Source organism: Tympanuchus pallidicinctus, unplaced genomic scaffold (genome assembly GCF_026119805.1).
Source record: "Tympanuchus pallidicinctus isolate F22 unplaced genomic scaffold, pur_lepc_1.0 scaffold29, whole genome shotgun sequence".
NCBI classification, from domain to species: domain Eukaryota; kingdom Metazoa; phylum Chordata; class Aves; order Galliformes; family Phasianidae; genus Tympanuchus; species Tympanuchus pallidicinctus.
In genome coordinates, this window is record NW_026294746.1 from 2,521,614 (window position 1) to 2,535,883 (window position 14,270).

The following is a 14,270-nucleotide window of genomic DNA, read 5'->3' on the forward strand; positions in this document are numbered from 1 at the left end:
GAGCCTGTAAGCAGGAGGGGAGTCAACTCTTTGAAAGCGTAGATAACATCAGGACAAAGAGAAATGGTTTTAAGTTGAGGGTGGGAAGACTGAGGTTGGATGTCAGGGGAAATTCTTTGCTATGAGAATGGTGAGGTGCTGGAACAGCTGCCCAGAGAGGCTGTGGATGCCCCGTCCATCCCAGGAGGTGTTCAAGACCAGGTTGGATGGGGCCCTGGGCAGCCTGGGCTGGTGTGAAATGTGGAGGTTGGTGGCTCTGCTTGTGGCAGGGGGCTGGAGATTCATCATCCTTGAAGTCCCTTCCAACCTGGCCATTCTGTGTGATTCTGATGGCCCTGGAAGTGCACAGCCAAGCTAGGGCAGCTGAGCACAACCTGCAGTTGCTCATCAGTGAGGAAATCCAGCATGCCCGGTGTCTGAAGGCTTTTATGCTAATACAATATGAGCCCACCTGTTCTGGCTGTATTGCTGTAGGATTTCTGTATCCAGCATAATAATATTTGAAAAACAGCACGTTAGGTCTTGTTGCTCTTTGTCAAAATTCTGAATGGGTTTCTCATTCCACCATGAAAACTGTGGAACAAGCAAGCTGTAAAACCCCCAGTTAATAATATGTATTGAATCCTGAACACCTTGGTGCTGCTTTCTGCCCACATTTGTGTCACCTTACGTGCCAGAAGTGGAACTTTCCCTTCTCAAAGATAGGAGCCTGCTGTCACAAAGTGAGTTCCTGTTTTTCAACTGTCAGACTTCCCCTTTTTTCGGAAATACAGGTGGAGTTGTGCTACTCCTCTATGCTGATAATAAGGCTATAGTACTTTTTTTTCCCCAATATAACACAGTTCTTTCCTACAGACCTCTCTTTCTAATTGCTAGGATACCAGTTAGCTTCTTTAATTCTGCAAACCACGCTTTTAATGTGAACTGTTTGGCAGAGCAGTTGGTAAAGTTACAGGATTTGTAAGGTAAATGCATTTTAGTTGGCATAGAGCCCTGATTTGAGAAGACATTTAAGCACCTGCAAAACTTTCTGCGTGAATATTGTCACTAAAATTTCTCCAGTTGATTGTCCTAAGAACCACCTATAAGACAGACTAAAATGCCTGTAATTTTGCATTTTGAAGTGAAGATAAAGCTAGTTTTTCCACTAATCATTCAACTGCACACTATTTAGCTGCACTAACCGTGATTTACAGGCCTTGGGGCCAGCATATTACATTTTTTTGTTTGAAATTCCTCCCCTGCAGAGATAGAAATTCGGTCATGAGACTGCTACAGAAAACAGGAGGAAAAGAATCTTGGGCTTTTGTCTACTCTATCTTTTCCTCCTAAAATATATGACGACTGCCCACTGTTGTGGCTACTGCTGATCTCTTCTATCATGCACTTTCTTGTTGTTATCACATTACCTTTGACCTGGAAGCGTATCAAAATGACTCAAGATTTCCATGAGAGACTTCAGAAAGATCACATTTTCTGATAACGTACCGTGCCCAGTGATGAGCTGGGGAGCAAAGGCACAGCTTGGTAACGTCAAGGAGTGTGAGTTTTCTGCCTCTGTCTGGTTTCATGAAGTTTCCATCTATGAAATGTCACTGTTAGATTACAGCCTCTGCTCCTACCTTTTCCAGGAGTCGCTGCTTTTGGTGGCTAGGCTGCAGGCAACCCAGAGAGGTGACTCATTTCGTAGGCTAAAGCAGGGCTCTGCTGGGTGTGCACCAGGCTCCTTAGCGCTGCTCAAAGGTGGGATCCAGGAGGCTGGATAACTTTTTCCAGGTGAGGAAAATTCAACTTGCCTAGAAAGCCACGTGTGGCTCCATGTGAACCACTTGCATTGCTACAGCCCCAGCCTTATTGTCGCAGGTCTGCAGGACGGTAATGCTCCCCATGGGCCAAAAGAGGGCGGGCGCTGAACAGGCACACTGCACGTACCCCAGGCTCTGGGAGCTGCCAGTAGTGCAAGCTCTGCTTAGTCCAAAGTCTTGAGTCTGGGTAAAAGTTAGTCCAGCAGAACTGAAAGGAGCATGTGAGGTTTTGTCTTCTAGTTTCCAACTGCAGCTGAGTTATTGTTCTGTGAGCTTTTTCTTCCCTGGTCTGTGGATGTTGTTCTATGTCATATGATATCCTGCTGAGCAAGAAGGGACTCAACAGATGAATGTCCTTGTGACACCGGGCTTACCATGTGCCCCATCTGCTTCTTCACGTGTCCTGCAGCCCTCCAGAGCTGCTGCTCTGCTCGGGCTCCCTGGCACAGCAAGTCACGCAACCACATGTGAGATAACCCTCCTGTAGCTGTCATGGCATAGTAGAAGGCTTTATAATAAAGACTGGCAGATAGTTATAGCCAAATTCTGTAACAACAGTGTGAATCCTCTAGCTTACGATGGAGTTATCTACCGTGGGACAAAAGGAGCTGATCTACCTTGATCTATCGTTAGTCATTCAAGAAATTACATAGATTTCATGTGAATAACTTCTTACTTGAAGAATTACACAAATTGCTGTTTTGGTCAATGTCAGGAAACCTGACTTATCATTGATAACACTGGTAAAAGCAGCATCACTAGAGCTACTGCACTTTCAAGAAGTAATTACATTTGAGAAGTGGTTACTTTGTTTTTTGTTGTTCCTCTCAACCCCCCGCCAGCAGATTGGTAGATCCATTGACTCCAAAGAAGAAATCCATCTTTCCCAGGATTCTTAATGCATTGTGGCTCCATGCTCAGAATCGAGGCTCTTTTATTGAAGACAGTCCTAAAATACTGGCCCCTTCATTCAAGGCTGAGGAATCAGAGCATTAGAGACCATTCAGCTTGAATTCCAGTATGGTTCCTTGCAGAGTGTCTCTTTGAAGAGACCATGGCAGCAGCAAACTCTGAACCCCGAGGTATTTCTGAGCATCTCAGCTGACAGCTTCATCTCTTTACCTGTTCTTGACAGTTTTGTGCCAGCTATGCCTTTTTATTTCATGCAAAAGAGAAAGCATGGCATGAAATGTGCTCAGGCAACCGTGAAGACCACGTTGCTTCTTATGACCTTGTAATTTTGAACACAGGTCATATAGGTTGACAGAAACTGCAGGCCTCAGCTTGCCTAGGAAACTGCAGACTGTGAGGATTACTGGTAGCCAAAATGTCTAGTTTTAGTCAAATGTTGTCCAGTTAACCCTCTAGCTTCTTAATAAAACCACCAAACAGAAGGTGAGGAGATAAGAACTAGTGCTGATTTGATTAGTGAAGTGGTCATTTGTTCTGTCAACAGGTGCAGATCCGGCTCAGGTACCAGCATGAGGCCTGGCAGCATCAACGTGTGTCACATATGGGACTGAGCAAGAAAGGAGTCAGCAGATGAAATGTCAGTACCTCGGAGACAGGTAAGATTAGCTTCAGAAAAACCCCAAAGATTCTGAAGACAGACAATTGAGTTGCCTCTAAAAGGTCACTGCTGACACTAGTGGTTTAGTCTTGCTGTGTTTGTCAGTTTCCTGACTGTAATGTTCCATCATCTGCCAGTGCTTGCACCCAACTGTAGTAGTTCAGCAAGAATGAGGACATGTGAAGACCAATTCATAAAGCACCAGTATTCCAAAAATTGGAGGAAAACAAGCAATTGATTCCTATTGTGATACAGACCAGCACTGTTGCTGTTAGAATGGCCTGGGACGAATCTTAACGTAACCGTGGTCAGGAATTTGACCATGAAGAAATTCTTTAACCATAAAGAAATTCTCTGTATTCCCATCCTGTTCTGACACAAGCGAGGGATAATGTAAATACCTGCAGAGGTGGTCAGGGCTGGTGTGCATTTCAGAAGTGGTCATAACTGATTAGCCTGTAGAACGTGTTGGAGCACTCAATGCTTGTGCCTAATAATTTGACTTGACTGTAAGACTGTAGACCCTCACTGTCTTCAGAGGATGAGGTAGAGGTCTGTGTGCTGCTGACTGCACCTTGTTTTCTAGCCAAGAGAAGCCCCCTGGTCACTACCTGTAATTTCCGTGCATTGCCCAACACTCATGATTGTTTGAATGAACTGGTGGCAGGAACCCTAGCACAGGGTGCCAGCACTTGGTAGCCAGCTGGGCAGTGTCTCTGAGTGTCTCTGGGTTTCTGTGTAGCATGAGTGGCACAGGCTGTCAGTATTATGAGGAGCAGTGCAGTGAGGGAAGAGGAGGGGATCTCCTGCGTGGCTGGCATACAAACTAGCAGGCTTGCAGTTTCAGAAGAACAACAGTTGGCCTTCTGAGGGGGTTTTCTGGGGAAGAAAAAAAAAAAAGCCAAATCAAACCACTGGTTCTTGACCTTTAGCCTGGCAGCAGCTAGATGGGATGCAAGCTTTTGGCAGAAAGGTTCCACCTAGAAGGATCTATTGCATGCCAAATTTATCTGATTGCTTCCAGCTCGTGACAGGAACACAGGTAGATAGATGAATAGATCAAGGACCAAGTGAAGCACCTGCTGCTTGACCACTCTGTGAGCAATATGGATGAATCTTCAGGAAGAAAGCACAGAACACAGCAAAGGAACAACGATAGGATCTGTGTGGGAAACTTATTTAGGCATCACTGGCTTGTATTAAACTAAAGAAACAATATAGCAAGCCCTATGAAGAGCAAGTCAAATGCCAAGGTATGGTATTTTCCACTGGAACTCATTTCTCAAGTCTCATTCTCCTTTGCCTTGACCTATGTGTCATCATATGCAGTGTGGAACAGAATCCATTCCGAGCTCTTTGTGTCTGAATTCACCAGTTCAGTTGAGAACAAGATTGGATTTTAAAGCTTGTCTTTGCTATGCACATAAATGTAACCACAAAAAAGCAAGCTATCTAAACATAAAGCAGTGTTGGAAGCGTGTGTCTGTGTTTGTATAAGACAAGACTGCGTGAAATTTAAATCCAGCAGCAAGACATGATTACAGGTGATATGTTTCAGTATAATTTTGTTGAGGAGCTGTTTTCTGCTACTTGCATCCCAGGAAAGTGAGGACAGAGGATCTGCATGGGTCCCTGCAGCTACTCTCAATTATGGCATCAGGGCTGATCTTGGAGCAGTATTATTTCCTCTTGGTTTCGTGGTGTCTGTATAGAGTTATATCAGCCATGAAAATAAGAGTCTGCTGAACCAGTGTGAAGGACTTGAAAACAGTGAACAGAATCAAGAAAATATGTGGATGTATGGCCTTAATGTACATTGCACATCCCATAGCTAAATCCTAGAGTGTTTCTGAATTCTCTAGGAGCCATAAGCCAGAATTAAATAGTCTGAAGTTCACGCTGTGCTTTAATTTGCATTGATTATGAATTGTATATCAACTCGCAAAACTCACTGAAAATCAAATTATGTGTTTCTGCATCTCACTCCTCTCCTCATTCAAGTCACTGGCACAAGATTGCTTAGCTTTCTAAGCATCTGATGGTGCAAAGCAGAAGCATTTCCCCGCCCCTCAAAGAACCAGGAAGAGCAACCACAGGCACCACTACAAAAAGCGCAGTACCTTCCCATAGTCTCAGGTGGAGGAGAATTTTAGCAGGGGAAGTCCTGATAGAAGCCCACCCTCGCTTGCTTTGGGGCTGTAGAGCTTGAGACATGACTGGACGGAGAAGAGAAATCTGTCTCCTCCACACTCGAGCTCGCTTGCTGCTGGCAATGTACCTGTGGCACTGGGCACAACAGACTCTGGCAATATCATGCCCTGATGGTGAGCTGAGAGCCATTGCTAAGGATGTAAAGAAATGCTGCCCCAAATGCCTCTCCAGCACAGGTAAGGGAATACGTTTGTCTTCTTTCAGGTGCGTGTGTGTGCTTTGAGTAATTGTGTATTCAAAACAAAACCACGAGGATTTCCTTTCTGCCCCACTAAATTCAAAGTGTCCTTTAGCTGCAGAGTGGATGTGTGTTGAAGATTTATGTGCCTGTGCTTCTTGCTCTGTAGTAGGAAAGGGACTGGAGGAGGCAATGTGTTCACAGTCACAGTGGCAAGTAGGACACTGGACCTGGTGGTGACCATGCAGGAGATAGTGGCTGAATGAGCTTTTAGAAACAATGTCATTCAGTTCCTTACTGAGGCTCCTTCAGGTCAGCAAAGGGATGCAGAAAATTAGTGTGAATATAGTGAAGGAGAGGATCCCTTCTGCTTTATGGGCTGCCTCTGCTCAGTAGCTGGAGAATTCTTGTTCCATGTGGACAGAAAGGCTGTTCCCTCTCACATAGCACTTGCCAGAGGTGCTATCAGGACCCCAGGGTTTCTACTCCAATTGACATCAAGTGATATAGGGTGCAGTAGGAGAGTCATTGCTTGTTCGGATCTGCTCCAGAATCCCCCACTGGTAATACACAGAGAGAAGCATCCTGAAGCTATTTCTTTTTTTGTCTGCCTTCGTTACGTTGCCAATACCAATAAGAGGAGGCCAGAGGTGAGCAGAGGAAACTGTGGGCAGTTCCTGGCAGACCCTTACATTCCATCACCAATCTCAGGAAATGATCTTCACAACTTGCTGTGGGTTTTCAAACGTTTCCCTCCTTTATTTATTTTTTTCTTTAGGGTCACAAAACCTTTGAGTTGAATAGTATTTTCCTTTAACTGGTCTCCCACTGTTGAAAGAACTGCTTGATAGAACTGTTTGCTGATGGGATCAGTAGATGCAATTACTCCTTTGCTTTCATGAACCCAGGAACCTCACCATTAGAGATGACGTTTGTGGGGAGCAAGCAAAGTTCACAGTAGAATTCCTCTGGAAACAGAGAATAGGAAGCATGTTGGTTTTATGGCTCAGATTTAGACTTCCTTCTTCCAGCAGAGTGTAGAAAGTCACAGCTGCTGTTGGGAAAGGCACGGAAAGGGAACTTGGTCTTCATTGGCCAATGGTCTTTTGAGCATCTCTGCTTTAATGATGTTGAGCTTGGCTGAGAAGAGCTCTGGCAGCATTCTGAGAGCTGACTGGATGGGCTATTAATGTGTTTCGTGTTTATCAGCCAGTCAGATTAATGGTGAAATGCATTTCAGTTAAAAGGCAACTCTAAATTCTCTCTTTCTTCATTGCAGGGGACAACAGCCCGTGTGAAGAAGCAAAGGATGCAGACTGCAAGTGTCCTCAGGGATTCAGTTGTACTGATAGGTCCTGTTCCTCCTGCAAGAAAACTGAATGTCCAGAGGGCAAGGAGCTGATTAGGCTGGGTAACTAAAGAAACACAAATGTCTCTAAAAGGCAAAGCTTAATATAAATAGCTTGCTGAGCCACAGTTCCATTCACTTATTTCAATCCACTTTTGGGAATGCTTGCGATATAGAGGAGAGAAATGGTGTCTATATCATGGCTTCAGTGACTAAAACCCCTATGTGTCCAAAGATGCAAAACTGGCAAGAGCTGCTTGCACATCTCTCCAGGAGTGTGATTCATAAAGCAGAAAGAGCTCTAAGCTGTTGTACCTCGGGGTCTTTCGTTAAAGGCACTGACCACTAACAATTCATGCTCTCTTATCTCCTAGGTATCATTCACTATACGTATTCATGTAAACCATGTGAGACAGGAACCTATTCTAATGGTAAGAACAGCTGGTGCCAAAGCTGGACTGAGTAAGTATTGATATTTTTGTTCCATGATGACATGCAGGACAAATATGTCAGATGGGGAAATTGAATCAGAGAGGAGATCACCAGTGAGATTAAATGATCGGGCTTTTTAAATTCAGCAGTACAAATTTATCTTCTGCCTTTTTAGCCAATCTCAAAGCAAACCTTAAAGTAAGCTGCTATGTATTAAGCCTGCTTTTAAGTCCAGCACAAACTGATGCAAAATTATGCCAAATATGGGCATCAATTGTACCAAAAATTAAATATGGAGACAATTTTGATCTGGTATTATCTTCTTATGGGGCAGCTTTAATTTTACCTGCAATGCTATGAAAAAGAAACAAAGGAAATGAGCTAAGGAAAGAGCAGTGGGAAGGAAGATAAGAAGCCAAGGAAGAAGGCTGGGGAGGAATGAAAGAAAGGGCAGCAGCACTCAGCACTCTAAATATGACTCTTTCTTCTTCTAGTTGTGAAAGTTCTGGCCTCCTAACAATCAAGCAAGGCAACAGCACACACAATTCATTATGTGGCTACCTGGTTAAATATTTGGACCGAGGTATCAGCTCACAACGCTTTGTTTCTTTGAGCCTCCTCTTTCTTTCTGCGTCTGCAGTTGCTGCCCTCCTGCATCAGTGCTACCCAGAGCTTGCTATCATGCTAGCTTGCTTTGAAAATGACTGTTGTGTTTATGCCAGTATAAGACAGGTTAGAGTTGTTGACCCAGGCAACCAGCAGTTGTCCTGAGAGCACAGCTAGGAAACTTTCGGTTTTCCACTGAAACTCTGCTGCTTAGCTCGATTTTTCTCAGAAGGAAATAGTTGAGTGGGTCATTCACTTCCTTTACAAGTATTTGTTCAGTCCACAACACTCAGAACTGAAACTGTGTGTCTCTTCGTGGATCAAACTGCCCGGGAATGACTGTTTGCAAGCTTTGCAGGTACTGAATATCAGAGAAAGCTTCTGTCTCTACCTTTCCCTTATCCCTAGAGGTACCTTTCAGATCCCTGGGCCCTTCATTTAGAGAAGCTATTAGTGCTGCTGAGAGAAACTGCTGAAAGGTGCTACTTTTAATTTCTGTGAGGCTGTCAGAAGTGTGAAAATTTGGCTTACTGTACTGCTTTTCAAGAAAACATTGAAGGTGAATCCCCCTAAAAAGCAAAAATCAAAACAGAGTAGATAGAGCAAGTGACAGTGCTGCTTTTTTCATGAATGCTTTTTACCACAGGTAGTGATCCACTGCACCTTTGCCTGGGAGCACCTCAGTTCTATTGCAAACAACTGCACTGCTTTTACCCCAGGCAAATAAATTTCCACAGAAAGAGGAAGTTAATGATGAAATTTCCTTGGAAGCACAGCCTTTCCTTTGGCATTTGTCTGGGCACGCGTTTTCTTATTCTGTGTTGTATATTGAATTGCAGACAGTGTTACAAATGATTCTCGGTACACCAGCATGCTGGCCATCCTGACAGCAGTGGGTCTATTTGTTCTCATCTTGCTGACCTTCTTCTTGCATCTCTGCATCTGGTCGCTGAAGAAAGAAAAACACCCCACAGCTGACAGTAAGTGTGCTTTGTGGGCCTCCCTGTGGTTTTTCACTGGAGAACAGTGCGTGCTCCAGATTTAGAAGAGAGTAAGTTGAGTAAATAGAGTAGATACTGATTTGCTGTATGATTTTTGGACTAGTTGCTTGGTTTCGCTATGATTCAGTGCCTCAGCTGTATCTTTGCCCCCCTCCTCAGAGTGGGTCTGTGCTGGAACAGGTAATGGGGCGAATGAGCTGTATGAAGGCTTCTTGCATGTGCAGTGTTTTTGCTTATTCTCACTGCAGATGTGGAACGTAACATCTCTAGGCTGCCGTTGGCTTCACAACCATCCCACCACAGAGAAGAGACTTACAGCTGCCAGTTTCCAGAAGAAGAACATGGAGACAAAATACTGGAAGAGAAACCTTACTACTTGCAACCTCCAAGTCTCCACTGAGAACAGACGAACTGCAACGTGCTGTGAGAATGAGGAGCTGAGCTCAGCTATAAACCAAACAGGAGGGAGGGACTGGGTGCATAAGCATCATTATGTACATAGAAATAAGGAATGGGTTTGTTTTCAAAGAATCCTAGAATGGCTTGGGTTGGAAGGGACCCGAGAGATCATCTAGTCCTGCTCCCCTACAGTGGGCAGGGTTGCCAACCACTAAATCAGGCAGTGGGTCAGGCTGCCCAAAGCCCCATCCAGCCTAGCTTAGAACACTTCTAGGGATGGGGCCTTCCGTGCTGCAAGCACACACTGCTGATTCATATCCAGCTTTTCACCCACTAGACCCCTCAAGTCCTTCTCTGCAGAGGACTGTTCTCATTGAGTTCTTCTCTCAGTCTGTACACGTAGCTGGGATTGCCCCGACCCAAGTGCAACGCTTTGCACTTGGCCTTGTTGAACCTCATTAAGTTCTCATGGGCTCACTTGTCAAACCTGTCCAGGTCCCTCTGGATGGCATTCTTTCCTTCTGCCGTATCAACTGCACCACTCAGCTTGGTGTTGTCTTCAAACTTGCTGAGAGTGAGCTCGATCCCGCTGATGAAGATGCTGAAGATCACTGGTCCCAGGATAGACCCCTGGGGGACACCACTCATTGCCAGCCTTCACTTGGACATGAAGCCACTGACCACAACCTTCTGGCTGTAACCATCAACCAATTCCTTATCCAGTGTATAGTCTACCCTTCGCACCTGTCTCTCTCCAATTTAGAGATAAGGATGTGGTGTGGGACCATGTTTTGCTTTGATTCTTCTTAACAAACCTAGCATTTAGAAACAAAGAACCTGCTAAGTCAGGCTGACATTCTGTTCAGCTGCATTGCTTTGCAAAGTTTATCTGAGCTGTGGGTTTTGTTGTTTGTTTGTTTTTAATTTTGGTGTTGTTGTTGTTGATGCTCTTTTTAATATTGCTGGGGACCAGGGGCCCTTTTTGTCATTATTATTCCACTTTGCATCTTCTGCACACTCTTGTGTGGTGCTCCCACAAACTGACAGGTTCATAAAAGACCGATGTTCCACCATCAGTCCCTCCAGGGCTACAGGAAATATAGTATCACCCATAGGCCCCTCCTTGTTAGGTAGCAAAGGGCCATTAATTTTAATCCATGGACCACTGTCCAGTTGCAACAGAAGTAACTTTTATCCCTGTTCTCCCCTGTTGCTCAGCAAACCTTTGGTACCTGGAATAATGAATTAAATAAAAGAGGCTTCTGGTAGACTCCACTGAGAATCATGCTGTTTAGAGAAAGACAAGACTTAATATACTCTGGAGAAAGCTGCTTGGAGTAGGCTGGTGGCTAAACCAATTCTGGTCAAAAAGGAGTCTGAATCAGCCTTCAAATGAAAGTTTACAAATATCTCATATTGCAGCCCTTACAAGGTATTGTCTCCATGGTGAGGGTTGCATGATCTCTTGAAAAGAGGGTCCTGAACAGTGGAATATTTCCTTCCTGACCTAATCATGTAATCATGTAATCTGCTCCAAGGCTGTTTATTCCCATTTGGTCTTTCTTGAAGCCTTCTTCAGAGGAGGAGCTTCTTGGCAAGCTTGAATAGACCTAAAGGATTGATTTCATGATTTATGGACATTCTTTTGTTGCTGAACGTTTCCTCAGCGATTGTATCAAGAGGAGTTATCTTGTTGCTGTTACTTTCTGTCCTTGTGCACTATGAAATCTTACAACTGGGTGAAATAGCTGTAGGGGGAAATGAAGTGCAAAGGGTTATCCTTATCCAGTGTAATGCATTCCTTCATAGCTCCAGTTTTAATCTTCTGTCTTCCCTGTTATTCCATGCTGGACAGCTGATGTCCTTTTACCTTACCTTTCCTATCATATAAAATGGGAAGAGTGATAGTTCTTAAAAGCCTATTGTGAAACTTAATTAGTACTTTCAGTGTATTTTTGCCTTCTTTGATCCTTCTGCTGTTAATTTGTGCATTGCTGATAATTTTTCCTGTAGGTATTGCCATGTAAAATTCATTTCAAAAGTGTTTTCTTCCATTGCATTGAGAAATATGCAGATTTTTAACTGAGGTGAACTGGAGATTCATGAAAGGTGCCAAGCACTGGACTGGATGAGACAGGACTTAGTTTGATGTGTGAGTTTTACACTTAGTTTGAAGCGTAAGATTGGCTCTGCCTTATAAGCAGGTGCTCCATGGGATTTAATATACTTCTCAAGTCTGAACTCCTGGTCAAGGCTCTTCTTACTGCTCCTATGCTGGCCATGTTTACTCTCTGCTCTGTATGGACCCTTCATTTTTTAATATAGCATGTTTTTCAATCAGATTTTGGGTGATGACCCTTTGTGAAGGTAAAATAAACTCAACAATTGAATTGAGTGTGTATTTGATATAATTAAGCAAACTGGAAAGAAAAGATTTTCCTCTTTAGGCCATTTCATAGTTCCTGACAGTAATACAGTTTCACTTTTCCATCTCACTTCTGTCTTGCAGAACTTTGGCTATTGCAGTAGCGTATCCCCAAACTCCTCTGTCGTATTTCTGACGGTTGAACTTGAGAGTTTTCTCCTTTTTATCAGTAAGTGGCTTAACATTTCCTGACTGGTGGCTAAGCCGGAATTTCAGCTACCAGCAACCAAAGTAACAGGAAACTCTGCTGGCCACTTTTTCTGTTGCTGACAATGGCAGAGAAACAGCAACATTATGGGCAAAACAAATGACAGAAGATACCGTCTGGAGGAAGAAAGATTCAAGCATCAAGATGAAGTCCCTGCCTATGGCAACATATTGGGCAAATTCTGGTGAGGAGTGGAAGACTTCCTGGGCTGTGGGCGTTGAACAGCCAACAATTACTGCCAGTTAATACTGAAACATGATGAACAGAGCCATAACATACACGGGAAATTTGCACAGTGGCCTCTCCGATTTCTCTATGCCTACCTTGAAGAGCAGTTCTACTTCATACTTACCTAAACCACCTGCCTTCATGGCTGGTAATTGATGGAAAAAGCAACCGATTTCCTGACTTCTTAGAGCTCAAATTAAAAGGGAAAAACCCAAAGTGTGAATCATTTAAGCCTTGGAGCATTCCAGTAAAGGAGCTGTACTTTGCATCAAAGAAAATGAAAGCTACCAGTTCAGAAGAGTGAGCTTGTGAGAAATCACTGTTTCAGTTTCCATTCAGAAAGAACCATAGGTTCATTTTATCAGTGCTCACTTGTAGCATTTTGGTAACATTTGGGTTGAAGCGTAGCCTAATTTTCAGCTCAATCCCAGCGTTTATAGTTTCTCAAGCTCTCACTTGAGCTTCAGCTTGATCACTGATGTGGGCTTTGCTGAAGAGAGGCTTTTCCCTCAAATCATTCGCATCCACAGAATGTCTACAGCTAGATTTTTTGCTTAAATCTACACAGAGAAAGCCCTGAAGAAGTGTAAATGTGTGACAAACTTCACCCTGCTAAAACAAAAAGCTTTTAAACTTTAACTATGACGAAGTTTGATACTTAGAAGTGGCTTGAAGACCTTCCCACACAGTTTTAGGAAACGCAGGGTGGCAGTTAGGAGAACAAGGTAATACCCCTTACTGCAGTCATTTGCTTAATCTCAAACTGCTGTGTGCATTACACATACAGGCTCAAAAAGATTGGATGATAAGAGATGATCAGAGGTGGTTGGGGCCCCACAGAGCCCTGGGGATTTCTAAATATTTTACCTGCAATAAAAAAAAAACAAGAAAAAAAGAGTGAAAGAGTAACAGGATAAGAGAATTGCCCGAGGTACAGAAATGTATTCTCATAGCACAGGTTTTGCTCAAACAGGAAGTCACTAAAGATTTGTGCATGCGGTGTTTTGTTATGCTGACTTGTCTGCTCGTGTTTTCTGCAAATTATTAGGATTTTGAAACTGGAGAAGGTAAAAGAAAGTATTTTCACAGGGCTTCCTTCCTCTTTTTCTTTCTTTCTTTCTTTCTTTTTGTTTTCTTCTCAAAGAAAGGGAAATTACACCTGTTTTTGTGAATAACTTTTGATTTTCTTTTTTCCCCAGGCTCGGTCCAACATGGCAGAAGTTGGGAAAGCTTATGAGAAAGAGGCATAATTTATTTTGCTTGTGGACATACTTTTCTTTGTTTTTCCCAGATCTGTCGATGCATCTGGTTTTACAGTATAGCCAGCTTTCCATTGTCTTGATTTACAAGAGGCCAGTGTAGGCTGCATAGATGGAAAGCTGGGATAAAATAGGGACCATGGGACCATGCAAATCTTTTTCAGGTGACTTTGCAGACATCCCCTGGGTGATCAGCCTGCAGCTAACTGAGAACACGTGTATGAAATGAAATGCTTGATTATTCTGGTTTGCAGCAATGCTTCATTTTCCTTGCCAGGAAAATGATGTAGAGTGTAAAGATGATTCTGAAGGTGTTCAAAATCCAAATGAAGTACTGTGAAAGGATCAAAATGAATAGATGTAATTTGACCTGGCCCCACTTGAAGTGTTTGGGTTGTTTGTCTTGGAGGGCAGAAGGCAGTAAGGAGAATGTGGGGACATGTCCTTGGTTAGGGCAAGCAAGAAAAGCAATTGGCAAGAGATCATTCACCACAGAGTACAGCTCTGTGCTGCCATCCAAAGAAAAGCCGTGGTTTTTCAAAGCAATGCCTACTTGAATGAGGCTGGAAAGTTGTTAAGTGTGAATGCTGCTTTCTATGC

At 43.6% G+C, this 14,270-nt stretch overlaps 1 protein-coding gene across 2 annotated transcripts; it reads left to right on the plus strand.

The window, feature by feature from the left end:
- The first annotated feature begins 2,643 nt into the window (after nucleotides 1-2,643).
- TNFRSF18 (TNF receptor superfamily member 18) lies at nucleotides 2,644-11,940 on the plus strand. 2 transcript variants are annotated; one of them, XM_052691563.1, is made up of 8 exons: nucleotides 2,644-2,887; nucleotides 3,262-3,373; nucleotides 4,400-5,762; nucleotides 7,044-7,175; nucleotides 7,487-7,574; nucleotides 8,039-8,127; nucleotides 8,990-9,130; nucleotides 9,400-11,940. In XM_052691563.1, exons 3-8 carry the CDS (start codon nucleotides 5,588-5,590, stop codon nucleotides 9,549-9,551), a joined length of 777 nt encoding a protein of 258 aa, XP_052547523.1. In that variant the 5' UTR covers nucleotides 2,644-2,887; nucleotides 3,262-3,373; nucleotides 4,400-5,587; the 3' UTR covers nucleotides 9,552-11,940. The 2 variants fall into 2 exon arrangements, with proteins under 2 accessions (XP_052547523.1, XP_052547524.1); XM_052691564.1 differs by lacking the exons at nucleotides 2,644-2,887; nucleotides 3,262-3,373 and having other exon boundaries at nucleotides 3,394-5,762.
- Nucleotides 11,941-14,270: the final 2,330 nt, after the last annotated feature.

Excerpts from the sequence above, each read along its gene's own strand:
- TNFRSF18 (XM_052691563.1), top strand. The coding sequence starts at position 5,588 with ATGACTGGACGGAGAAGAGAAATCTGTCTCCTCCACACTCGAGCTCGC. Across the intron at positions 5,763-7,043 it reads CAAATGCCTCTCCAGCACAG|GGGACAACAGCCCGTGTGAA; the intron begins GTAAGGGAATAC and ends TCTTCATTGCAG. Across the intron at positions 7,575-8,038 it reads TGGTGCCAAAGCTGGACTGA|TTGTGAAAGTTCTGGCCTCC; the intron begins GTAAGTATTGAT and ends TTCTTCTTCTAG.